Consider the following 25,663-nt stretch of genomic DNA (forward strand, 5'->3'; position numbering starts at 1 on the left):
CTGCTGTGCGCTGTCTGGGATGCTAACCCTTTGTGAATTATATGTTGCAACCACTCTGTGGCCTACTGTTTCAGCCTTATAAGGACTCCTTTAATACACAGACCTTTTCATTTTTCGTGTAGTTGAATGTATCAATCTTTTCTGGTATCGTTAATGCATTTTTAGGTAGTTGTTTAATAAACACAAAGTCATAAAAATATTCTTTTTTTATATGTTAGTGTTTTGCCTTTAACATACAATGCTCGAATTGATTTTCTTTTGGTGTGAGGTAGGGATCCAAATTCCTTACCTTCTTCCACATGAATAACCAGTAGTACTAAAACCATTAATTAAATAGTCACTTTCTCCTCACTGATCTGTGATTATATGAGCTGAAACATTTCAGGTTTTCATATATGCATGAATCGATTTTGATTTCTTTCTCCTCTACTGGTCAATCCCCCATCCTTGTGTGAACCCCTCCGTGTATTTACTGTAGCCCTGCCAGGCTTGAGGTAATCTTTTTTTTTTTCCTTCTCCTTTCTGACCTCCTCTTTTCTCTTCTTGAGCATCTTAACTCTGGCCTTTGTTCTAATACATTTAGGAACCAGATTGTCCAATTCCTCAAAAAACCCTGGGGTGATTTGGATTGGAATTGCATTGAATCTACTTGCCAGTATGAGGAGAACTGACATTTTTACAATATTGACTCTTCCTATCAATGAACATGATGGTCTGTCACTGTATTTGTCTTTTTTAATGTCTATGTTAAAGCTTTAAAATATTCCCATGGATGATTTCAAGCCTCTTTTTATTTTTGTCACATTTTTCCCAATAGGTACCTTATGTTTTTGTCGCTAGCGTAAAATGGGAACTTTTCAGATACTGGGTGATATATTTTAATGGTTCTGAAATTTTTAAAACTACAAAAAGAAATACGCTAAAAAGTCACTTTTGCCCAGTTCTTATTTACATTTCCCAGCCCCTTACAGTAACTTTTAATCATTTCTTTTTTACCTTTCTAAAGTGTTTTTTTTTCTTTGTGGTTACCCTTGAAATGTCTCTATAAATATTTAATAACTTAAAGACTTAATCTTTCAAATCCCCAGCCAAACAAAAATGGACATTTAAACCACAAGCTCCAGTCAGGCGTAATTTGGCCCAGATGTCCGCCGGCGCACTGGCCCACTTTGAACCATTCCTTCATGACTTTTTCTTCTTACGGTTCCTCCTTGAGAAGTTCCCTTAGGGAAGGAGTACTGGTGAAATCTGCTTTTGTTTATTCCCCAAGCCATCATTGCACACACATTCCTCAAGGAAGTCTTGCCGAGCACAGAATTATAGTTATTTTCCCTTCACACTCTGAAGCACTTGGCATTATTTTCACGAAGACGAACTACTGGAGAGAGACGGACTTTCTCAGTTCTAGTTCCAAAATTTCCCAGGAGGGATCCTGACGGCCCCGTTTGGGTTAGTGGAGCATAAAACGACGGCTCGCTTGGCACCCAGGTGGGAGGACACAGTTGTGGGGCGGTGGTGACAAGGGGCCCAGCAGTAGGGAGTAAAATACCTCAGTCTCTAAACTGTGGCTGAAATTTCCCAACACATTCCCATACCATTGCGGGGGGGGGGGGGGAGGATTCTTGTCACACACTTTAGCGTCCTTTAGGTACCGCGGGATGCCTGTGTGCTCGCAATGACGGGAGCCCGTGAATTGTCCTGACTGTGGGATAAAGAGCCCTGCCCTCCCCACCCTACTGCCCCAGCTCACCCCTCAGCACAAATCCCGTGGAACCGGACCCCCGCCCCATCATGCCAAAGTGCCTGGCGCATGTGGAGTAAACCCGCTGTTCCCAAGGCCTGTTCAAGCACCTCCATCAGGGGTGCCCTCCCCCACTTGTTCTCGCCCCCGCTTTCATTTGCTGACACTTTTGTCAAACTTCAGGCTCCAGTTTGAATGTCATCTCTCTGGAAACGCCTCCTGGACCAAACTGACTGCAGCAGCCCCTTGTGACTCTGCCCCAGCCCACACGGCACACAGCCCTCAGAGTGCCAAAGGGCTGCTCAATCTACTTGCATTTTGACCAAAAGCTGCTTAAAGATCGTTTTAATAAATTTGATTTTAAACTCACAGAATTTTTATGATTTCCTTTTCAGCCTCTTCCCACGATATGGACTACATATCGTATGCTGCATAAAAAACAGAGGTGCTCCCGATTTTTGGAATAACTTCCTTGACTTCTAACTTATTAAGGGAAAACAAAAAACCTATAGATGAGGGAGACACGTCTTAATGGCATTTTGATGAAATCAAAGCAAGTCTTGCCTTCTTAGTTCTTTACACTAATATGCAAACTTTTAAATGTAACTGAAGATATAATTATGAAATCTAGACAATACTCACATGTTTTTGAAGAGTAAGGTGAGGGAGTAATCGTGGAGAATTTCTGCCCTCTGGGAACTGAATGTGCCCCTGAGGCCCATGCAAGGTGGGTGACGAGGCCTCCTGGTTCGAGGCAGGGCTGGGGTAGGCAAGAAACGCCAGGCAGAGCCCTGCCACCTGCCGGGGCTCCCAGGACAGGTACCGCTCCATCCACATGGGTGAGAACAGAACGGTGAACAGGCAGCTGCAGCCAATCCTAATTTGCATTCTCCCATGGAAAACAGGCCTATGTTCTCTTACTGCAATTTTTTTTCAACTTTCAAACAAGCTTAACTGTAGTAAGAACAGGACAAGCATCTTATGAAACTCTGAGGAACTTTGGCAAATGCCTGTATTTTGTCAAATTGTTAACTCCCTTCAGAAATTTTGGGGTGGTGATGCAGGAATGGAGAAGTGTAATGTGGATCGTTAAATTATAGCATAACAGATAGAAAATATAACACAATTGAGCTTTTAAGTCTAAAATTAAAATTTTTTAAGTGGGCAATACTATAATTAATTTGCTTACCTCCTATATCATTGTGATGTTCAATAGCCATTAACAATGCTTTACCAAAGCAAAAACATGAAAAAAAGGCAAAATAAAAAAAAAGAGAGACTCCTAATAACAACACTTTTACAACAGTAGTTACAGAACATGGATTTTTAATGAATTTCATACTGCATTGAAGACACTGAACACTTAAAAACAATTACATCAACACAATGAAAACAACTGCTTCTACACAACACTAATAAATGCACACCTTCTCCCCAAAAGAAACTTTTCACAGATTTAAGCAACAGATGACTTACATAGGATTCTTCAGATTCCAAAATAGGTACAGATTTTGGCTCTGCATAAGCTGATGTGCAGTGGTTGAGAAAGGGCGCCCCTTCATCCAACAACATACCTCTCGTGAAATTCTCCATCAACACAGTTTTCAGTAACCACCCATCTCTTTGTTATTAAATGAAATTCTGACATGTCGGCACATGGACAAAACCAATTCCACTTCCAAACACTATTTCAGATATGATCAAGGCAGCTGGTCACACAACTTCATTTCAGGCACACACATGCACAAACCTGCGGACACTCACACGTGCACGCATACACACTCACTACCCCCACTCCTTCACGATGCCTGAAGACATCCCTCTCAGCCATGGCAGCGGGTCCTGCTCCTGAGAGGGGCCGAGCCCTGGGCAGGAACGGGGAGGGGGCAAGGGAGACACGGCTGCAAGCAGAGCCTCGTCTGCACAGGCCACGTGGCCGCATACACACGTGTTTACACGCTTCCAATTTTTTAATCCAGCAGAGATCTGGTTCTTTAATCTGGCTTAGCGACCTGCAGACATTTCCCAATGTTTCCAAAAGTAATTCTAAGACACTCAGACGTGAGACTGAAGCAGAAGAGGAGCTGGCATGTGCGGACAGCCCTGCTGTGGAGACCCCAGAAGGGCAGGCGGCAGCCTGCACCGTCCTGACCCTGGCGTTGGGGAATGTCAGACTCTAATAACCAGCTCTTGAGCTGCTGTTGTTATAAAGCTGCCCTAAAACTCTTGCTGTCTGTCCCTCGCTCTGGTTCTCCCCGGCCCCAACCTCCTGCCCAGCCAGGAGTCATCTCAGAACCAGACCCGACGACCCAGGGCAAGAGGCCTGAGATGGTCTACCGCAGGCCCTGAGGCAAAGGGAGCCATGGGCGAGGCACCATCTCTAGGGACGCTCTGCCCGCGACACCACAAAACGGAAGCAGTGACCAGGACTGGGCCATCACGATCATTTCCAATGTCACCCTCCAGTGCCTGTCCCAGCGCTGGCCTCCAAGGGTTACATATGTGAGGGGGGGCACTGAGATGTCTCGTTATCAGACTGTAACTCAACAAGAAACATGGCTCACGAACACCAGGTAGAAAGTCCCAAGAAGGCGAGACTGACAGACTCCCTGGCAGAGGGGGCACCGAGAGCCACCCGCCCCCTGGGAGCTGGCAGCTAGTGAGGAAGGAGCCTTTCCTCTTCAGGTACGTGGGCTGCGCTGGCCTCTCCTGCCTTCTGAACGAACTCATGTTCCAGCTCTAGATCAAAAAGTGCATGAACCAGGTAACAGTGACACCCCAAGTTTTCCAAATACTTTGCTTTTGAGGTAGTACTCATTTATTTGCATTATTAGCTCTCAAATACCACCCAGAAAGTGAACCCACTTGGAAACATGCAAACCCAAGGTGTAGAAAATAAATAAGGTTTGTTTTCAGGCAGCAGGGCCTTCTAGAAAGGTCAAGTCACATTCAATGGATAAGTCATTTGAAACTTCTAAAAACTGTTTATAACCAGAGCTATAAACTAAAGTGCTTTAAATTTTGCTTAATACCTGGAATCAGTGATTAGAATCATTATATTTTAGAATTTGGTAGCATGAGACTTCAGGAGATTGAAATGATTTTCTATAAAAAGAGCAGAAACTCTTTCTTTTCAAAATAAACTATCCAAATGTTGCAGATTCAACATTCTATGCTTTTTTTAACTTCTAAAATCCAAGTTGATTTTACAGAACTGTAACAGAACACAGACGTGAAGCTGAGTTAACACACGCTGGAACCCCACGCAGACCTGAGCATGAGGTCCCTGCTCGCTCCTGCCAGGATAAGGCAGAAGCGGATCATCGTTCCAGAAACGTGGAGACCACTGACACCTCCCAGTGAGAACAGGGTTCATGTTTCACTTGCGCAGACACCACGCCCTCCTGTCACCCCAACACACCCAGGGACTCAACACCAACAGCCGCGGGAGGGGCTCCACCTCTACGGCCCGTGATGCCAACACACACAACACAGAAATAAACAACAGGGGCACACTCTGGACGCTTCATGCAGGCTGGGTACAGCTTGGAGAGAGCACACATCTCCTGCTCAGCATCCACCACCCACAGCAACGGCTCCCCAGCGCCAGGCGAGCCAGCAGTCGCAGTCCCTGGCTGCCGAGGAGCCTCAGAGCGGTGCCCTCACTTCTCCTGCAGCAGTGCCGGGATGTTGATGTTCCAGCCGATGGCCTGCCGGTCAAAGCCGCAGGTGAACAGATTGCACACGGGATGGTCCTCACTCCAGGCCGAGCCGCACACCATCCTCCTGTGGCCCTGAGACCAAGCACACAGCACAGTCAGAGCAGGGCTCCCCAAGCAGGACCAGATGAACCACACACGCCCAAACGACCCAACGGAAATGAGAGCCATGAACACAATTAGTCCAAGTGACACCTCCTGTGTTGCTGGTGGAGAAGCCTCCACGAAAAGAGGGGTCGGAACACGGATGAACTCATTGAGGCTCACCAGCGCCTCAGGATTCTTTCTTCAAGAAAAGGAGTCAGGGCTTCCCTGGTGGCGCAGTGGTTAAGAATCTGCCTGCCAATGCAGGGGACACGGGTTCAAGCCCTGGTCCGGAAAGACCCCACATGCCGCGGAGCAACTAAGCCCGTGCGCCACAACCACTGAGCCTGCGCTCTGAAGCCCACGATCCACAACTCCTGAGCCCACGTGCCACAACTACTGCGCACCTAGAGCCTGAGCTCCGTGACAAGAGAAGCCACTGCAATGAGAAGTTCGTGCACCGCAACGAAGAGTGGCCCCCGCTCGCCGCAACTAGAGAAGGCCACGTGCAGCAACAAAGACCCAATGCAGCCAAAAATAAATAGATAAATAAATAAATTTATTTTTTAAAAAAAGCAGTCAGATCACAGTCAACAGGAAGAATACATAAATGGTCACTTTGGAAATTTTTAATGAATAAATGAGGCTGGGTGACGTGGGAAACAGTAAATAAAATTTACTCAAAGACCCCAAATACCACTTTAACAAATAATCGGCTCAGGTAATAAAGGAGCTAGAAATATACCTTTGGTGCCAAATAAAACAAGGATAAAATAGATGGCCTTTCAAGTAGATTCCTGCCACCTTCAGGGATTCAGTTAAATATCAAAATGTTGGAAAAAATATTGCAGATTACTTGGAAAGTTTATAGCAGATACATACACTAACATGTTACTATAATATTATACAACAGGTACAAGAGGTAGGATTCAGAAAAGCTGACAGAAATTCTGTAAGTAAAAGAAACTCTCGGGACTTCCCTGGTGGCACGGTGGTTAACAATCTGCCTGCCAATCCAAGGGACACAGGTTCAAGCCCTGGTCCGGGAAGATCCTACATGCCATGGAGCAACTAAGCCTGTAAGCCACAACTACTGAGCCTGCACTCTACAGCCCGCAAGCCACAACTACTGAGCCCCCGTGCTGCAACTACTGAATCCCATGCTCCACAACAAGAGAAACCACTGCAATGAGAAGCCCGTGCACCGCAACGAAGAGTAGCCCTCGCTCGCCACAACTAGAGAAAGCCCGTGCGCAGCAACAAAGACCCAATGCAGCCAAGAAAAAAAAGAAAGCAAAATAAATAAATCTATTTCACCTACCACTTCAGGAGGAAATTAATTCAAGCACAACAGAATTCTACAATTCCTACAAGGCTGAATGTTTACAGACAATTAAAAATGAAACTGTCTCCATGGAATTAGTACCACGAAGAACTGCTTGGAACCCCCTTTCTTGAGGGAGAAGATTCTCAAAGCCATGAAGGGACCTGGGCTCCTGGGTCAGAACACAGACCTCACACGCTGTACAGCTGTTCTATTTAACACTCAGGCCCACCTAAGAGAAAGAATCCTATCCAGTTAAGGTGCAGCTTAGGTGCTGCATCGGTGATACCCAGCAGTTCGCAAATGTGAAGTTGCCTGGACAAGCAATTCATGGCTTTGTTGGGGTGGTGAAGCTTTCCTGAGTTATTCTAATTTCGTGAGTAGTTTGTCTATGAAGAAAACAAAGAAAACAAGAAAACTCAAAGAAAACAAAGCTCCACAACTAACTTGGGACGGTACACGTAAGAGCTGCAAAAGGGAAGACACGGCTTTGTCTGAAGGACAGAGGACCTCTGGGAAGCTGGTGCCACTTACAGCAGAGATGTCTTCCCTGTCTACCAATCTACCTGCCAGCCTGCCTCCAAAACCGCCCTGGGCCCGCGGCTCAGCAACTGCTGCGAGGTTTTTCCCAGGACAAGGCGGAGGAGCAGCGGAGGAGACTGGGGGTGCAGACACACTCACTGATTGCAGAGTCAGGCACAGACCCTGTTGGAAACAACAAGGGACTGGCTGACCCACCACACAGCTTCCACTGTGAATGTAGAAAAGGCTGAAGGAAGCCAGGGAGAGACTGGTGTGTGTGGGCTCCATGGAGCAGAGCCTGCAGGTGTTGCCCAAAAGCAGGGGCTTCATCCACTATAGCTCCACCTGCTGCCCCCTGGCGCTAAGACTGGGCCCTGAACTTGGACTTGCCCAGGTTCCCAGATGCCCCCCCACCATATGCTGACTCAGCAGGTCTGAGCTGGTGCTGCGGAGCCCCAGGCTCCCCAGCGAGTCCAGCTCCTGCACTGCACCGTCCGAGATGAAACAGGAGCAACCCCCTGCCTTACGAGAAAGTGCATCTAAATGGAGACATGACCGCCACGGAAAGGTGCCCCCAGGACCCACGACCACTGCCCCCACAGGACAACGACACACGCCTGCCCGGAGGTGAGTTCAGCAGCTGTGCCCAGGGAGTTCTGAAATGCAGCGGGGAGACCAGGAACTGAAAGCCTGATTATCTCAGTTTAAACTTAAAAGCTGCTGCTCAGCTCAGGTATCAGGCAACGTTTCCAGCTTTCAATTTTATGCACTCCAAATACAGACTAAGTACTTCCAATGGAAACCCAGCAACCAAAGACTTAGTAAGAAAATGGGTGTAAAAATCGTGAATATTTTTCTATTGACTATCTGTTGAAATTATGTTATTTCAAATGCATTTGGTTAAATAAAATACACTGTTAGAATTAATTTCTCTCTTTTTGTGAAGGGCTATTGGAGCACTGGACACGCCCAGACTGGCTGGGAGTTCCCATCCATCAGTGATGCTGGGCCCAGGACCCCAGGCTCCCTGTGAACAGACTCGGCCCCAGCACGTACCTGCCGACTGCTGCGTGGGAGCCTTGCCAGCCGCACGCCCGACATGTCAAACAGCCTCACCTGGCGGTTGTCGTGGGGGAGGGCAATGATTTTTTGGCCAACGCACACATTGATCCTTCAAAGAGGTAAAATCAGGTTACATACAAAACAATGACAGCACAAGTTTCTGAGTTTATAGACTATGATGCAGTAAGGGATTTCATACTATTCACACTTCAAGGCAAATCACACCAGCAAACCACAGGTATTATCTGCCTAGGGCATCAGGAAACAGGCCAAGTTCCTTACATGTAACTTACATGTATGTACTACTCAGTAACCTTTGGCCATAAATGGCTCATTCTTATTCTTACAAAGCTCAATACACCAACATGATTTTACACCTAAGTTTCAGTATTTATAGAATACTGGATATGCATTAGAGAATCAATAAAAAATACTTTCCCCGGAGTCTAAACCACTTTTCCCAGGGCTCTATCAAGTAAACACAAATTTACATGAAGCAGACACAAGCCACAAGGCCCCCTTCAAGCCACACTAAGGGTTCACATGAGGAGGACCACTGTCACCTGTTGATGGCAGAGTCCGTGCGGATGGTCGCAATGGGGGACCTCATGTTCTTCAAGTCCCAGACCTTCACGGTGCGGTCGTCGCTGCCGGAGACCACGTTATCTCCTACGGTGAACACAGCAGAGGTCACGGTGCTGCAAGTGAAGGACACAGGGTCAGAACCTCGTCAGGAAGTTCGCGTCCACACTGCGTAACAGACAGATGCTCTTGCTGCCAGAGGCCCTGGCAGGTGGGTGGAGATGTGGACGCTGCGAGTCGTGTACCCCGCTCACTGGCCCTCCCGCCTAAACCTCCACTGGGCATGCAACCGAGCACAGCTGACCTCTCCTACTCAACCTCAACTTCTCCACTCAACGGAGCAAGGAAAGGCTCCCAGAAGAGGTGGACTAGATGAGACAGAACCTGCCAAAATCTCTATACAGCAGACGATTAAAAAAAAAATCCATCCCAACTGCAACTTTCAATCAATTTAATCAGAACACGGGAAAAAATTTCATTCCAACAAGAACAAAAACCAGTTTAAAAAAAGATATGAACAGACTCTTCTCCAAGAAAGGTTTACAAATGGCCAATAGGCCCATGAAAATTTGCTCAACATCATTAATCATCAGGGAAATGCAAATCAAACCACAATAAGCTATCACCTCACACCTGTTAGAATGGCTGTTATCAAAAAGACAAGAGATAAGTGTTGGGGAGGATGTGGAGAAAAGGGAACCCTTGTGCACTATTGGCGGGAATGTAATTGGTAAAGCCACTACGGAAAACAGTGCGGAAGTTCCTCAAACAATTAAAGACAGAACTACCATGTGATCCAGCAATTTCACTCCTGGGTATTTATCTGAAAAAAACAGAAACTAATTCAAAAAGACACATGCACCCCAATGTTCATAGCAGCATAATTTACAATAGCCAGGACATGGAAGCAAACTAAGTGTCCATCGACAGATGAATGGATAAAGAGAATGTGGTGTATATATATATATATTATACACACACACACACACACACACACACAATGGAATGTTACTCAGTCATGAAAAGGAATGAAATCCTGCCACTTCTGACAACGTGGATGGATGGAGGGCACTATGTTAAAATCAAAGGCCACGTGCGCCACAGGGAGAAAGGCAGAAGTGAGGGTAAATCTGAATAGCAACCTGATGACCCACCCGAACTCCCTATCTGAAGAACAAGGACACCGTAAGGGCTTGAGCAGAAACGAGGTGTTGCTGCCCCTTAGGGCCGAGGCACAGCACTGTCTGAGCAGCTCGGCCATTGGCCAGGCTCTGGGGGCAGATCCCTCTGCTGCCTGTGATTTCTCTGTGGACTAGAGGCCTCAGGAGGTTTGGCCAAGTTAAATTTCAGTTAACATTCTGCTAAATTAGTGGGAAAAAGTCCCCACAAAAGCTCATCTAACTCTATGTTAATGAAATGCTGAAAGACGTCAGGTTTTCAGTAAATCACGACCCTGACAGGTATTGTAGGGCATCAAAGGGAGAAGCTGGTGAGGCCATCCTTCTAAAGGCCCCTCCGACGCAGGTCCCTCAGGGGCGGGTGGGAAGGCTCGGCTCCGCCAAGCTCCCACTGCCTCATTTATCTTACTGCCGAGAGCAGCTGAGTGTGTGCCTCCAGCTGATGGCGCGGCACCTACTCACCACACACACTGCACAGCCTGGAACGTTCTGCTCCCTCCATGGGCCTCAATCAACAGAGCGTCCAGAGAGCTCGTGCTCCTCTTTAGGACTGACAGCTGTCCCCCCACCACACAGAGACATGGCTGCTTTGTGTAACACTCTGCTGAAATTTTCCAGCAAAGTAAGGAAATACATGATGTGGAAAATGCCAGCCTGGGAGACACAGAGGCAGCGAGCGACTCCTCTGGCTCCACGTTGGGCAACGTCTGCAGGGCTCCTATCTCTAATTCTTAGGACGTAGCTTCCGACGGAGCAAAGTGACACTTTCCCACCTGAAGTACAAGCCAGAGGAGCAAGTGCTCCAGAAACAGGGACCCAGGCTGAACCTTTGTGGCTCTTCCACCTTTGGGGAGACCCCAGGAGGCATCGGGTGGCTCTCGCCTGCTTAGGATCGCAGCAGGGCACGTGAAGTGCAGTCCCACAGACGTGACATGACACACGGACCAGAAGGCCTTTCCGCACCCGCACGCAGGAGACCTGTTGTGACTGGTGCTGCTTGCAGGGGCTCGGGCCACCGCCTTCCTTCCTGACCACTGGCTTCCAAGCTGTGTCTTCCAAGCTAAACGTCCCACAGAGTAACAAGTCTTCGGCAACACCCAGGATCTCAGAGAGCACTGCCCTTCCGATCAGGAGTGCTCTTCAGAAGTTAGAGACTCATGTCTCCTGTGTTTCAAGATCTCTGATGCCTGAATGAGAAACAGAAAACTCATCTCCAAATGAAACACACTTCTGGAGAATCCTTGAGGGCCGGCTCCCAAAAAAGCAGACCCTGAGATAAAAAACATTCAAAGGAAAAGTCAGTTTTGCATCACACATAATTTTTCAGGACTTAAAGTCCAACTGCTCCTGGAAGAAAGCAGGTACCGCACATAGCGTGTAGGGCCTCGGTCTCACTTGTTATTTTCTCTCCAGCCGCCCTCTCCAGGGTCAGTCGAGAGTTTCCCAACTCACCTCGCGATGGGCCTGAACCACAGAACTGCTTCCTCAACAGACTGCACACCTCTCGTGTGCCTGGTCCTGCTTCCCACAAGAGAACACGCAACAGAGGGGGCGCGTGACAACGTCCCCATAGCCCACGCTGGCGGAGGACACAGGTGCGCTGCAGGGCCGGGCTCTGTCCTAACACCAACACTCCCACCAACGGCACCCATGCCAGAGCTCTGGGGACGTGCCCGCCATGGCCACAGAGAGGGGCTCCAAGGGGTGAGTCAAAACAGCACTGCTCTTACTAGGCTAAATTCTCCTCAGCATTTTATTAACCGAATTAATAAGAACCTTCTCCACAGATTATTCAAAGATGACAGGTCCACACAACCTGATTTAAAATGATTACAGAGAAGTTAAAATCAGTAAGGTTGATATAATAACTTCACACTTGCAGTATCAAGGGTCACGACTCTGATTTCCTTTCTGTGAAACCTGGTCGTGATTTCATTCTTACCAAACAATGTAACAGTCAACCATAAGTCAGATTTGAGTGCTGCAATTATATCAATAATTTAAAGAAATCTGAGAGGAACGTATTCCACTTAGATGAGGGGGGGGGAGTGATCTCCCTCAAGTTTTTTAACGCTCCATCCCCTGATTTTCTGAGTCCAAGAGTTTATCTGCTTACATGCTCATCAATTAATAGCCACTGTCCCAGTATCAATGTGACATGATTCTGTGCATAAAAATTGGGAAGTAAAGAATGTCAAAGGTTTATTTTTTAAATCTTCCAAAAGGAAAACATCTGTTCATAAGTTTTGAAAGTAATATGATATAAACAAGCCCTATTCATAAGATAAAAGTCAGAAATATATTAGGAACTACAAGATTTTTACTCTCAAACACGTTAGTAGATTGGCCCTAAATTGCAAAGTTGGAGCCAGAGGGCCCAGCCTGGGTCTGTGCGGATGGTCCGGGGCTGGAAAGGCACCTCTTCTTCGCTGGTAAAACAAGGAGTCCACCCGAAGCGTCTCTCCCACCAGAGCGTGGGGTGACTCCCCTAACGCTGGACAACAGGTGCCAGAGGGTCCTGACAGCCCGAGGTCGTGTGCAAATGTGCCTCAGAACCATGTGGAGTTCCCAACAGAAGTGACACAGGCTGCACGGAATATGACGTGTGTGCAGAAACATATACATGCACGTGTAAACGTGTCTGTCCAGAAGTGTTACAGGCTGCACAGACCGTGATGTGTGTGCAGATACATGTGCATGTGTGTGTGTGTAACGTAAGCCAAGACTAACCTCCCGCCGTCACTACCACCTCCCAAAGCCAGGCTCTGCCCGGCAGCTGCCCCCTCCCCACGCTGCTCACTGCTCGCCGTCGCTCAGGGGGTCCTGCCAACACCTGTGTCAGGTCCAGACGTGCCTCAGGGTAGGTCTCAGTGAGGCTGTAACGACGCAGTCGGGAAGGTGTCCATCTGTGTGAATAACCTGACGATGCTGCTCTGGGTCACCTCAACGAAAAGTGAAGCAATCAGCTCACAACAAAGAGGCATTTAAATGCACTAATTTCCTTAAGTCCTTATTTTTATTAGTTACTAATCAGCCCTTCTTCAATGAGGAATTTAAAAAGGATAAATGGAGAAATATTAAATCTCCTCTTACTTTTCAAAACTATCTCTTGAATTTCAAACAACTTTTAAATGTATCACCAGGGATCAGTAACTAAATTACTGTATATCCACTACCTACCTCTAAAGCCAAGGTGAGCGAGCAAGAAGGAGATGGCTCCTCAGCCGCTGACAGAGACACTCCCAAGATCTTTCCACAAAGTGCCCACGTGTGCGAGGTGCACACGCCCACCCGGCAGCTGCCGCGCACCACCACTCACGCCCTCTGCCCATTTCCATGACAAGACAAGCATCCACTGATTCATAACCACTGCAGTCAGATCACATTTCTGAGACCATGGCTGCCACTCCAGTCTCTAAGAATTTGAGCAGAGTCTTTGGGCAAACAGAGCTGAGAAAATCGGAAACGGGGCAATTTATGGGGAGTTCACGCTGTCAGCCTTGGTTTGATGGTAACCTCAGATATCAACCATCTATTGCCAGAAATTACGTAAGTCTCTACACTTCCCCAAATCAAACTGTTTTCAATCTACCCAAGCGAACAGAAGACAGAAGCAGACTCCCAGGCATATGGAGAAGGGGCTGTAAACTGGGGGAAGTTCAGGTTCGAGTTCTGAGGCCCCTGTGGTGCCCCGGGCCTCTCCTTCCTCCAGCAGTCATTGCTACCCCTCTTCCTCCTCCTCATCACAGACGAGGGCTGAAGACCAAGACCAGGAATGACAGACTCTCAGCCCAGCGCAGAGGTCTGCCAACCACCCCTACCTGCCGCCGCCTCCAGCACAGGCCTGCACACATGCTGTGTCGCTGACCAAGCACAGAATTCAACAGTTAAATCGAACCACCACCCAGTTAAAAGTATCACACTGTCAAAACACTTTTTCTCTTTAAAACTTAGCATAGGGCTTCCCTGGTGGCGCAGTGGTTGAGAATCTGCCTGCCAATGCAGGGGACACGGGTTCGAGCCCTGGTCTGGGAAGATCCCACATGCCGCGGAGCAACTAGGCCCATGAGCCACAACTACTGAGCCTGTGCGTCTGGAGCTTGTGCTCCGCAATGAGAGGCTGCAACAGTGAGAGGCCCGCGCACCGCGATGAAGAGCGGCCCCCGCTCGCCGCAACTGGGGAAAGCCGTCACACAGAAACGAAGACCCAACACAGCCAAAAATAAATTAATTAATGAATTTAAAAAAAAAAACTAGCATAAAGAAAACTGTCAACAGCACGACACAAAATTCAAAGCTACTTTCACCTTCGTAAGCATAAGATCTAGAATTTAGATCTCTGGGTATCTGGCAAGAGAAGCATATGAAAATGTCATAACTTTAAAGCAATCATTATAATCTCTAAACTTTTTTAAACCAAGGTTTTGTTAGATGCCATGTCTTATTTTCTTTAGACAAGAAAGTACCTAAGTTCACATTTGGGGGATGAAGTTAAAATCATATGAAAAGATTTAAGGCAAAAAAGAAAGAAACAAAAAACTTTGCATTCTCAGATATTTTACCCGCGTTGAGCTTATTTCAGATATTTTCAATGCCAGAGCTTATTCGCACGTGTAAATACTGTCAGCTGGGTACAGACTGGAGTCATCGGCCACCCACAGGGGAAGCTTAATGACCAGTGACTGCCTCAACTGTCAGTCCCTTTTTATAGCAATTGAAACAAAACAAAATGAATCTAAAAAACGGGGGGCGGGGGTGGTGGTGGTGACGACTCTACCAAGCTCCACAGGAGGCAGCGGTGCTGGGAGGAGAGGGATCAGGAGCCTCCCTTTAGAGCAGCAGTTCCCAGCCTTTTTGGCACCAGGGACCAGTTACATGGAAGACAATTTTTCCACGGGGCGGGGAGGGGGGCGGGTTTGTTCAGGCAGTAATGGGAGCGATGGTTCAGGCGGTAATGGGAGCGACGGGGAGCAGCAGATGAAGCTTTGCTTGCCCGCCGCTCGCCTCCTGCTGTGCGGCCCGGTTCCTAACAGGCCGTGGACCCATACCGGTCTGCGGCCCAGGGGTTGGGGACCCCTGCTTTAGAGGACAGTCTACACGGGCATCTCTCAAGAGCAGCAGTGGTTTTAACCTAAGTATAGGTTTTGTTATAGTAGAGCCACTTTCAGGAACGTCTCTGTATCCACAGCCCACAAGGTCAAAGTCCAGCCCCACCGACTGAGCGCAAGGTACGCAGAGCAGCCGAGGCACTGTCCCCACCAGGCTGTCTTGAAGTGGCTCACTCCCTGAGTTACACTGTCAGGTGGAAAACACATGAATACATAGGATTTAGCTCATTTCAGATAAAAAGTACTGGATTTCAATTCCAGCTGATGACAGAAATACATAAGACAGAAACTGCCAAGAGTTGAAATTCCTATGACATTCCAAATTTTTCCAATTAAACATTTCTATTATTTCCAAGAATAGCACACATTACAATTCCCACTATTAGGAAAAGTTTGTCATATAAGGTTTCTAAAATTACTTTTCATGCAAACTGGTACACCTTGGGCCACTAAACGCTAGTCTAATAATACAGCCCCCCAATTCCACTAAGTAAATCCTGTTATGTTAAAATTCCTAATATAATGAAAAAATTTCATAATACAGAGTGAAAATAAACATAACATACCAAAAAAGAAAAGGGTTCATTTTTTGTCTTTTCTAAAAATTTATGAGGAAAACCTTAAAACAGACCTTCCATCTGGGAGCCCTCTCTACCCACCAAAAATAATGCAGCACAAATCTCAAGGGGACCCATTTGACTACAGATTTTTATCTTTCAGTGAAACCCTACTTTCTCAAAAAGGCATAGGGGACTTCCCTGGTGGTCCAGTGGTTAAGACTCCGTACTCCCAAAGCAGGGGGCCCAGGTTCGATCCCTGGTCAGGGAATTAGACCCCACATGCCACAACTAAAGATCCCACACCCAGTAACGAAGACCTGGTAAAAGAAAATGAAAAGGGAAAAAATAAACTCTCCCCCAGCTCCCAGAGAAACTGGACTGCAGAACTAAGCCAGTCATGTTGAAGCCTATACCACTACATCTTGCCTTACGAAAACGCAACACAGAAAATTCAAATTACCCATATAGGTAACTGAATTATTCACATTATGAAAGATGTGAGAGTCTAACATACTTTACTAAAGAATTTGTGCTGAGTTCCTATAAATGAAAATATGCCCTAAGATAGGCTTTTCCAAAGTGTGTTCCACATCATAGTAATGTGAAATATGTGGTCACGTAATTTTAAGAAATACAGCCTCTGTTTAAGTGACGATCCACTGAAAACATTCCACGTGGACATTTTAGGGCGACACAAGGAAAGAACAGCAATGCTCCAGAGAACAGCACTTCTGAGTGTTGCTTTTAATGTTCAGAAAAGAATCGGGTTAAAAGGATCAAGAAAACCATCCCAGAAAACTCAGTCACCTCCCAGCCCAGGAGCAAGCTCTGCAGGCATTGAAGTGAGCTCCCGAGAGGACATCTCAACTGTCTCTGGCTGGAAGTGCAGGCAGGACAGCCAACGCTGGGGCCGGTGGACAGATAGGGACAAGCACGGGGGGTCATGGGCATCCCTACAGATGTGAAGGGAGGCAGGACACCCGGAGCTGCTTGGAGATGTGACTGATCAAAGTGAACAGCGCTCCCTCTACTCTGGTTTTGATAACGGACGCCTTTTCGTGGGTCCACACTTACATCCCCGTGCAAAGGGAGTACATTCCGTGGATACCATGTGTCATATGGCTCGACCCCAGAAGACCCGTGCCAGACACAAAAAGGCAGCAGTCAAGTCAGGGACTAGGAAGAGTCCTTAACTGAAAGCCTGTAAAATGTCTCACTTCCTGCTTTTCCAAACTGCAGTCATTCCCAGAGGCTTACAGCTGATTAACGTGGGATGGTGGTTCCAAAAGGGAGAGAACAGCCTGCAGCCCCATCTGCTGACCACACGGCCTGTAGCCTCTGCAAGGCCTGTGGGCCCCAGTGCAGCCACAACCGTAAAGTCGACAGGAAACAAAAAAGCCAGCCCCTCACCCAGCCCACCAATTCACGAAGGCTTGAAAAAAGGTGAAGATTCCCCTTCTCTGACACTTACTGCAGGAAATCAGTACCAAAGAGAGAACTTTTTAAAACTGATGTTTGTATCTACACATCAACGAAATATGCTAGCTCATGCTAACAGAGCAAGAAAAGAGAAAACGTAAATACTCTAAGTAAGAGCGGTACTTTACATATATTCTATTACCATCCAAAAGCTCCTGTGTCCTCGTAGTAAAAGTGAACTCAAGCGTGAACCGACGTCTCAGGTCGGGGTTGGGAGAGGCCGCCAGGGGCGGACCCAGCACCCTGTCAACTCTAAGCCACTCCTGATCCCATTAGAGAAAACAAACCTAAGAAACTGTGTCACATACTGGAAATAAGTCCTTCATCCCCAGTTACACTCCTCATGTCTCTCTCCAAAACAACCGTCGTTTTACACACCTACCAGCTGCAAAAACAGACCAACAACTAAACAGGTATTTTAAACATGACACAGTACTTGCTACCCTCCACAATCAGAGAAGACAGGTGGGAACAGGCCACTGCTACCATGCTCTCAAAGCTACACCAGGCTCTTCCATCGACTCCCAGTAAGACAAGTAAGTTCTTGGCTTTTTGTACAAAACAAAATAAAAACTTTCAGAAGTTAAATAGAGCAACTGAAAATAGAATGTGACCAAAAGACCCTTCAAATAACATGGAGACAGAGCTCCCTGGAACCAAATTCAGAGTCCGGCAATCTTGAGGACCCTGCTTCGGTTTACCCACGGACGGGCAGGAGGCCATCAGGACTCATCGAGTCCTCACCGTGCTCCACACTCACCAGGGGAGCCTCCTGGATTCTGCCCCCGCAGGTCTACCCTACCTCGTGCAGCAGGGGAGGCTCAAGCGAGCAGGGCAGAGGCCCGTGCGCCACAAGGACTGCCTGCCCTCCATGCGAGACTCCTCCACCCGCCCTGGATCTCCGGCCAGATTCTGCTCGGTCCAGGACCACCAGCAGGGCCAGCTCAGTGAGGAGACTGGGGCGGACAGCACAGGGTGAGTTTGGACAGACGCCTGCCGGGCCAGGGTGGCAAGTTGGCCGAGTGAGGGTCTCGTGGAAGAGGAGCCATGGGGCGCTCGGCGGTGAATCTGGCACAGCCTGAGCATCGCTCATACTCACGGCCACAAAGGCCCATCACCCTAGAGTAGGAGGGTCCGCGAGGCTGCACTAACTCTCAACCATGCCAATGAATAAAGCGCCAGCTTGTGCAGGAAGAAAGGACAGAATCAGCAAAACCATCCTTTCCCAACTCTCAAAGGAATAACTGATTCAGGCAAGGACCCTTGATGACATCAGACCTTTCACTGGGTGGAAGATCGCTGAGAAACAAGATGCACCTCAACGTGTCAACCCTCACGGTTGCGGGGACACCTGGCAGACACTACCTGTGGTCCAGGCCAGCGTCCCCAGTCATGCAGTGATGGGTGGGACGCGGCACACACAGCAGTGGCTATGAGACTTCCGGCAGAAAGGAAGCCGCAGAAGAAATGCAGAGGGTGCATGTTCCACATGAGACTGGCTTGCATTCCACACACAAACTCGACGTCACAAAAAATAATGATAACAAAATGGGTGGAACTGCCCCAGATTAAAAGAGACCAAGGAACATAGTATCTAAATGTAATGAATGAATCTCAATTAAACCTTAAAAAAACATAAAAGATTCTCTGAGGACAACAGGGATAAATGTGAACATAGGCTGGATGTCAGAAGCTGTCACAGGCTGTTTTTAATTTTTCTCAGGTGGAAATGATACCATGATATTTAGAGAATGTCCTTATTCTCAAAGACACAGCCTCAGCCAAAGAAAGTACAAGTGCGTGCTGTACATCCAGCCCTTTGCACATGTGTCTGCAGAGACAGAGGCAAATGTGGAAAAATAAAAATGGGTGATCCTAGGAGAAGGGTAATTGGGGATTTGCTGACTATTCTTTCAACTTTTATGTTATGCTTAAACTTTTAAAATGAGAAACGTGGAAAAAAGACGTGCAGACTAAGGAGTAGGGCTGTGTGGGCAGAGTCCTGGCTCACCCAGCGCACTGTGACCGAACGGTCCCTTCTGCTCCCTGGGTCCTGAGTGACTTGCCTGAAAAGCAGGGAAGAGCAGCTGCTCCTGGGCCCCTGGGCACCCCAGCAGGATCCCCCCTCCACAAACAGGACCGGCCACAGGAGGTAGGGACTTGGGGGAGCCCGGGGTCCCCCTAGCAGGAGCGCGCCCCTCTGACAGATGACGGCCTTCCCACTGAAGCCCACACTCAGCTGGGCAGTCCCTGGGGCTGCACACACCAACCTCTTGACCTCGAGCTTCCAGAAGAACACTGTCCTGGCTTCCTTTTGAACATTTATTAATTTTGAACATTAAATCTAAAATTTAGTGCCTAACATTAAACACAGAAAATGGATTCGTTTACAGGACTGTGTGACAAAGACGGGAAATCAGACTGGAGCAGCCGACAAGCAGGTTCATCTGCCAAGAAGCGTTCGCTGATATGGCCGCGATCTGGCCTTTACGGACGCACTGCTGTACAGGAGGGACCCTGCAGGACAGCGGGGGCAGGTGACAGGACATGGTTGGGAGCTGCGGGTGACAGGAGTGCCAGCGGGGGCTGCACAGGGCCACCGGGAGAGGGCCAGACTGCAGGCCGAGAAGCTGGGAGGCTGGGCATCACTCAGTGGGAAGGTCACATGGGGTGAGAAAAAGCGTGTGGGGGGCGAGCTGTCGGGATGCAGCTCTGCCCACCAGGCAGAGGGTGGGACGTGGGGACTCTCCCGGAACAGCCCTGCAAACATGCGTGATGTCAAGACTAGACAAGAACGAGCCCAGCGCGAGGACAAGGAGGGGCAGGGAACCGCTCTGCTGTTCACGCCATGACCCGAGCGTTTCCTGGCCCTTCCCCACCTCCTGCCCACCTCCAGTTTCAGGAGGGGACATCAGTGAAATCTTCCAAAATGGAGCTAAGTGTTTTGGGAGAGTAGCCATTCTGAAAAACAGTGGAGTTGGAAATTAACACTGAAAATTAAAATAAGAACCGAGTCTTAACGTCTACCTGCAAAACTTCTTTCTCGAATAGTTAAAAAGAGACATCTAAGCAACTGAGACTCACTCCGTATGGCCCTGGAAAACATTCACGGAGTGGATGGAAGGGTCCCTGAAGTCCCACAGACGGAAAGTCGTGTCGCGGGAGGAGGTCACCACCAGCCGCTGGGTCGGGTGTGTGCAGCAGTGCGTCAGCTCCTGATCGTGCCCTGCGACAAAGACGAAGGGCAGATGGTCACAGGGAGGCAGGCCCCTGCTATGCTGCCGGTAAGAGGAGTCGCGGGAATGGTGTGTGGGGTTGAGATGGGACCCGTGTTCCTTCCCCTCGTGCATTTGGAAGAGCAGGACAAGTATGGGTGGGACACTCCTGACCCCGATGGCTGGAAGGTCAGGCAGATCTCCAACAGGCCGAGTGTGTAAATAAGTACAGTTCCAAATTCCGTACTTGCAGAATAACCTCTAATAATACACAGGTGGAGCACTCGGTAGAACACAACCTTTATCACTCAATGAGGAAAGGCACTCACCGATAAACACGCACAAAGGCCTGTGATGGGCAGAGCTCTGAGACAGCCCAGAGATGCCCAGCCCTGGTACACACCCTGCAGGATTCCTGCCCTTGTGTTTGGGAAGAACCTGCAAATGCTCTGGTAATCTCGGTACATTTTGAAAGCAAAACAGATTTTGAAGATATAACTAAGGCCCCCAAATCACATGGCTTTGAGTTAATCAAAAGAAAGATTGTCCTGGATGGGCCTGACCTAGTCAGGTGGACCCTTTCAAAGGGTCCCGGCAGAGATGCTCTCCTGCTGGCCTAGAAGAAAGCCAACAGCACATGGTGAGATGCCTCTGGAGTGGCCACGGGGGACTGAGGGCAGCCTCTGGATGCTGAGAACTGCTCCCAGCTGACAACAGGCAGGAAAACGGGATCTCAGTCATGGGCCACAAGAAGAGGAATCCTCCCAAAGGCAGTAAGAGGACCCCAGGTCTCAGGTGAGAGCACAGCCCCCACCAACACCTTCACTCCACCCATGACACCCTGAGAACCAGAGGGTCAGCGAGCATGTGCCCAGAACTCCTGACCCAGGGGCACAATGTGATAAATTCATGTTATTTTAAGACATTAAGCATGTGGAAGTTTGTTACAAAGCAAAAGAAAACTAATACAACAACCACATTCAAATATCTGGATACTACATGTATCTAGATGCAATTAACTCCCCCGAAGATAAGATAAATTTAACTACCAACAGCTCTATTAATCATAAAGGAGCTCTGAAAATCACAGCTGCACCAAGAGAACCAAGAGTCCTTCTAGACGAGACGTCGTCTGCACACAACCGGGAATGCAGTGCCTGCACACCTGTCAGGGAGTGAACAAGTTCCGATGTCTCCACATCATACAGGTTTGCCGTTCTGTCCCACGAGGCCGTCACCGCCTGCTTGCCCCCGACCAGCCAGTCGGCGGCTATGACCACTCCCTGGTGGCTCTTAAGTGATGTCAGTGGCGCCCGGATGGTGGGACAGTCGCTGGATGCGTCCGCGTCTGCATCGGGCTCGTCCTTGTCGGAGCACTCCACCTCGTCCTCGCCACAGAGCTGCTGCTGGGGGAGAGCAGAGAGGCGGTTCCCTGGGAATCCTGAGGCTGCCAGACACGGCTGCACAATCGCACTGTTACTGTCTGTCCTTCTGGGACTTAACCAACGTTACGACCAACACCAGTGGGTGTCTGGTACTAAGTAGTGCTCAGGGACTGTGTATCAACTTCACCATCTCCTACTTGGCTAAAACCCTGGGCCAAACATAAGAAGAAAAAATGAGGTGCCTACAACATCAAATGAGCTACAGTTCATTTCCACTAACCAATAAAAGGGGAAAATAAAATGATTTTCAACATTTTAAGTTTTCACCACAGATTAGGAGAAAAGTAATAAAACTAAACACAACTGAAAATCAATAATTTGTCACAATAAAAAAAGGAATATTCAGTTCTCAGAAGCCTATTTAAAACACGTTTAGAATTCTATTGCTATGTTAATAGACATTAGAGTTCACTTTATTTTCCTACATTATCAATAATCTTTTATCAAAAGCTAAGGATAAAACAAAAAACCTAATAGTCACCCTAGGCTTCAGGTCTTTAAGAAAATACGGTGTATTCATTCAACAAATATTTATCAGGTGCTTACACAGTGCCAGACCACATGCTGGTCACACAGCAGAGAAGGGGAGATGGCCGCTGCCTGGCATGTCCACGTGGAACTTATGTAGGAGGTGATGTGGGCCTGGGGCCCCGCCTCACATAGCGTATGGGCCAGCGGGAGGCAGACACACATTGGGCACAAGTGCACACACATGGGTACGGGAGCAGATGTCATAGGTATGGAAATACATGTCGTGCATACACACACATGGACACACAGCACACGGACGTATGTCATGTATACACACACAATAGAGGGATGTAACCTGAGCCGAGACTAGCCAGCAAAGCTTAAGAAAACCAGTGCTGCCCATCCAAGCACAAGGCTCGGGCTGGGCAGTAATGAGGGAGCACCACCTGCTCTTCCTTTCATGGCAGATCGCGGAGTGGTCCCGGCACCGACCACACCTCAGGTGCATCTCAAATTCAAGCTGGGGTCCCCAGGGAACCTCCAAGCCCTGAGGCAGCAACTTTCAAGCAAGAAAAGTCCCTGCATCCAACACAAACAAAATCCTAAAGAAAATAAAGTCAACCTTACATTCTAAATAAACTATTAAGTTTTTTAATCTAAGTATTATATGTAATAGTCCCTCTGACAAAATTGGTGCTTTTTAAATTTTATTTGGAAAAGGAAATCCATACAACATAAACTCATTTTCTGAACTTTCTGTTCATGCACACCTCTGCCCCGTCCTCCTCCAGTGCTCACTGTTTCTTGAGTGAACGCGTGCATTAAGCACAGCACATGACAGTTTGGAAATTCCACGAGGGAAAAATCTGTGTTAAAATTAAATACATAATACACTGAATTAAAAATGAATTGTTAAGACCACTTATCTAAAGAAAACTCATTCCTACTCATTACTGGAATTCATTAATTACTTACCCCATCTCTAAACAGAACAACATTTAAAAGGATTAAAAAGAGAAAAACTAAAGGAATATTCACAGGCAGAGATATGAAAACTGGAAGATTACTATCATCCTCTAACAATTACAGCCAAAACGTAAATGGAAACCTAACGTTTGCTCGACTATATGAAATCACTCAGCGTCCTCTGCCTGGCGAAACTTCCCCCCACAGGAGCAGCACAGGGAAGGGCTGAGTGTGTGTAGACTCTACAGCAAAAAGCCACCCTCAACAGAAACTAGGAAGATCAAGTCACCAAAAAGGATAACTAAGACCCTGCATGATTACCCAAAGAAGGTGCATCTGTATCCCACAGGAAAAGCAAGCATGTATCTGAGGGGTTTGTGGTTTAAACCTGTGGATTCATTCTTCTCAACATGCAACCTCTTTTGTTACCAACATTAAAACTTTACACACATGAGACATTCACAGAAAGATAGAGAAGATGTAAAGGCAGAGGGCTATGGACCAGATGAAGGAACAAGATAAAACCCCAGAAAAACAACTAAATGAAGTGGAGATGGGCAACATTCCAGAAAAAGAATTCAGAATAATGATAGTGAAGATGATCCAGGACCTCGGAAAAAGAATGGAGGGGGCTTCCCTGGTGGTGCAGTGGTTGAGAGTCTGCCTGCAGATGCAGAGGACATGGGTTCGTGCCCCAGTCCAGGAAGGTCCCACGTGCTGTAGAGCAGCTGGGCCCATGAGCCATGGCCGCTGAGCCTGCGCATCCAGAGCCTGTGCTCCGCAACAGGAGAGGCCACAACAGTGAGAGGCCCATGTACCGCAAAAAAAAAAAAAAAAATGGAGGCAAAGATCGAGAAGATGCAAGAAATGTTTAACAAAGATCTAGAAGAATTAAAGAACAAACAGAGATGAACAACACAATAACTGAAATGAAAAATACACTAGAAGGAATCAATAGCAGAATAACTGAGGCAGAAGAACGGATAAGTGACCTGGAAGACAGAATGGTGGAATTCACTGCTGTGGAACAGAATAAAGAAAAAAGAATGAAAAGAAATGAAGACAGCCTAAGAGACCTCTGAGACAACATTAAACGCAACAACATTCGCATGATATGGGCCCCAGAAGGAGAAGAGAGAAAGGAACAGAGAAAATATTTGAAGAGATTATAGTTGAAAACTTCCCTAACATGGGAAAAGAAATAGCCACCCAAGTCCAGAAAGTGCAGACAGTCCCATACAGGAAAAACCCAAGGAGAAACACGCCGAGACACATAGTATGCAAATTGGCAAAAATTAAAGACAAAGAAAAATTATTGAAAGCAGCAAGAGAAAAACGACAAATAACATACAAGGGAACTCCCATAAGGTTAACAGCTGATTTCTCAGCAGAAACTCTACAAGCCAGAAGGGAGTGGCATGATATACTTAAAGGGATGAAAGGGAAGAACCTACAACTAAGATCACTCTACACGGCAAGGATCTCATTCAGATTCGATGGAGAAATCAAAAGCTTTACAGACAAGCAAAAGCTAAGAAAACTCAGCACCACCAAACCAGCTCTACAACAAATGCTAAAGGAACTTCTCTAAGTGGGAAACACAAGAGAAGAAAAGGATCTACAAAAACAAACCCAAAACAATTAAGAAAATGGTCACAGGAACATACATATCGATAATTACCTTAAACGTGAATGGATTAAATGCTCCAACCAAAAGACACAGGCTTGCTGAATGGATACAAAAAAAAGACCCATATATATGCTATCTACAAGAGACCCACTTCAGACCTAGGGACACATTCAGACTGAAAGTGAGGGGATGGAAAGAGATGTTCCATGCAAATGGAAATCAAAAGAAAGCTGGAGTAGCAATACTCATATAAGATAAAATAGACTTTAAAATAAAGAATGTTACAAGAGACAAGGAAGGACACTACATAATGATCAAGGGATCAATCCAAGAAGAAGATATAACAATTATAAATATATACGCACCCAACATAGGAGCACCTCAATACATAAGGCAACTGCTAACAGGTATAAAAGAGGAAATCGACAGTAACACAATAGTGGGGGACCTTAACACCTCACTTACACCAATGGACAGATCATCCAAACAGAAAATTAACAAGGAAACACAAGCTTTCAGTGACAATAGACGAAATAGATTTAATTGATATTAATAGGACATTCCATCCAAAAACAGC

The 25,663-nt window shown here is 47.3% G+C and overlaps 1 protein-coding gene across 4 annotated transcripts in view; it reads right to left on the minus strand.

Annotated features, from left to right (window-relative positions):
- Positions 1-3,050: 3,050 nt before the first annotated feature.
- The window catches only part of WDR37 (WD repeat domain 37), a 61,347-nt gene continuing 38,734 nt past the window's right edge, over positions 3,051-25,663 (minus strand). For 3 of the 4 annotated variants that reach the window (XM_060005251.1, XM_060005250.1, XM_060005249.1), the window contains exons 10-14: positions 21,740-21,980; positions 20,444-20,585; positions 9,016-9,150; positions 8,447-8,561; positions 3,051-5,535 (exon numbers count right to left, since the gene is read on the minus strand). In XM_060005251.1, the coding sequence (XP_059861234.1) occupies positions 5,404-5,535; positions 8,447-8,561; positions 9,016-9,150; positions 20,444-20,585; positions 21,740-21,980 (765 nt within the window). In that variant the 3' untranslated portion in view covers positions 3,051-5,403. The remainder of the gene's footprint in view (positions 5,536-8,446; positions 8,562-9,015; positions 9,151-20,443; positions 20,586-21,739; positions 21,981-25,663) is intronic. The other variant, XM_060005252.1, reaches the window with a different exon arrangement.

The sequence above is a fragment of the Delphinus delphis genome, chromosome 2 (genome assembly GCF_949987515.2).
Source record: "Delphinus delphis chromosome 2, mDelDel1.2, whole genome shotgun sequence".
Taxonomy (NCBI): Eukaryota; Metazoa; Chordata; class Mammalia; order Artiodactyla; family Delphinidae; genus Delphinus; species Delphinus delphis.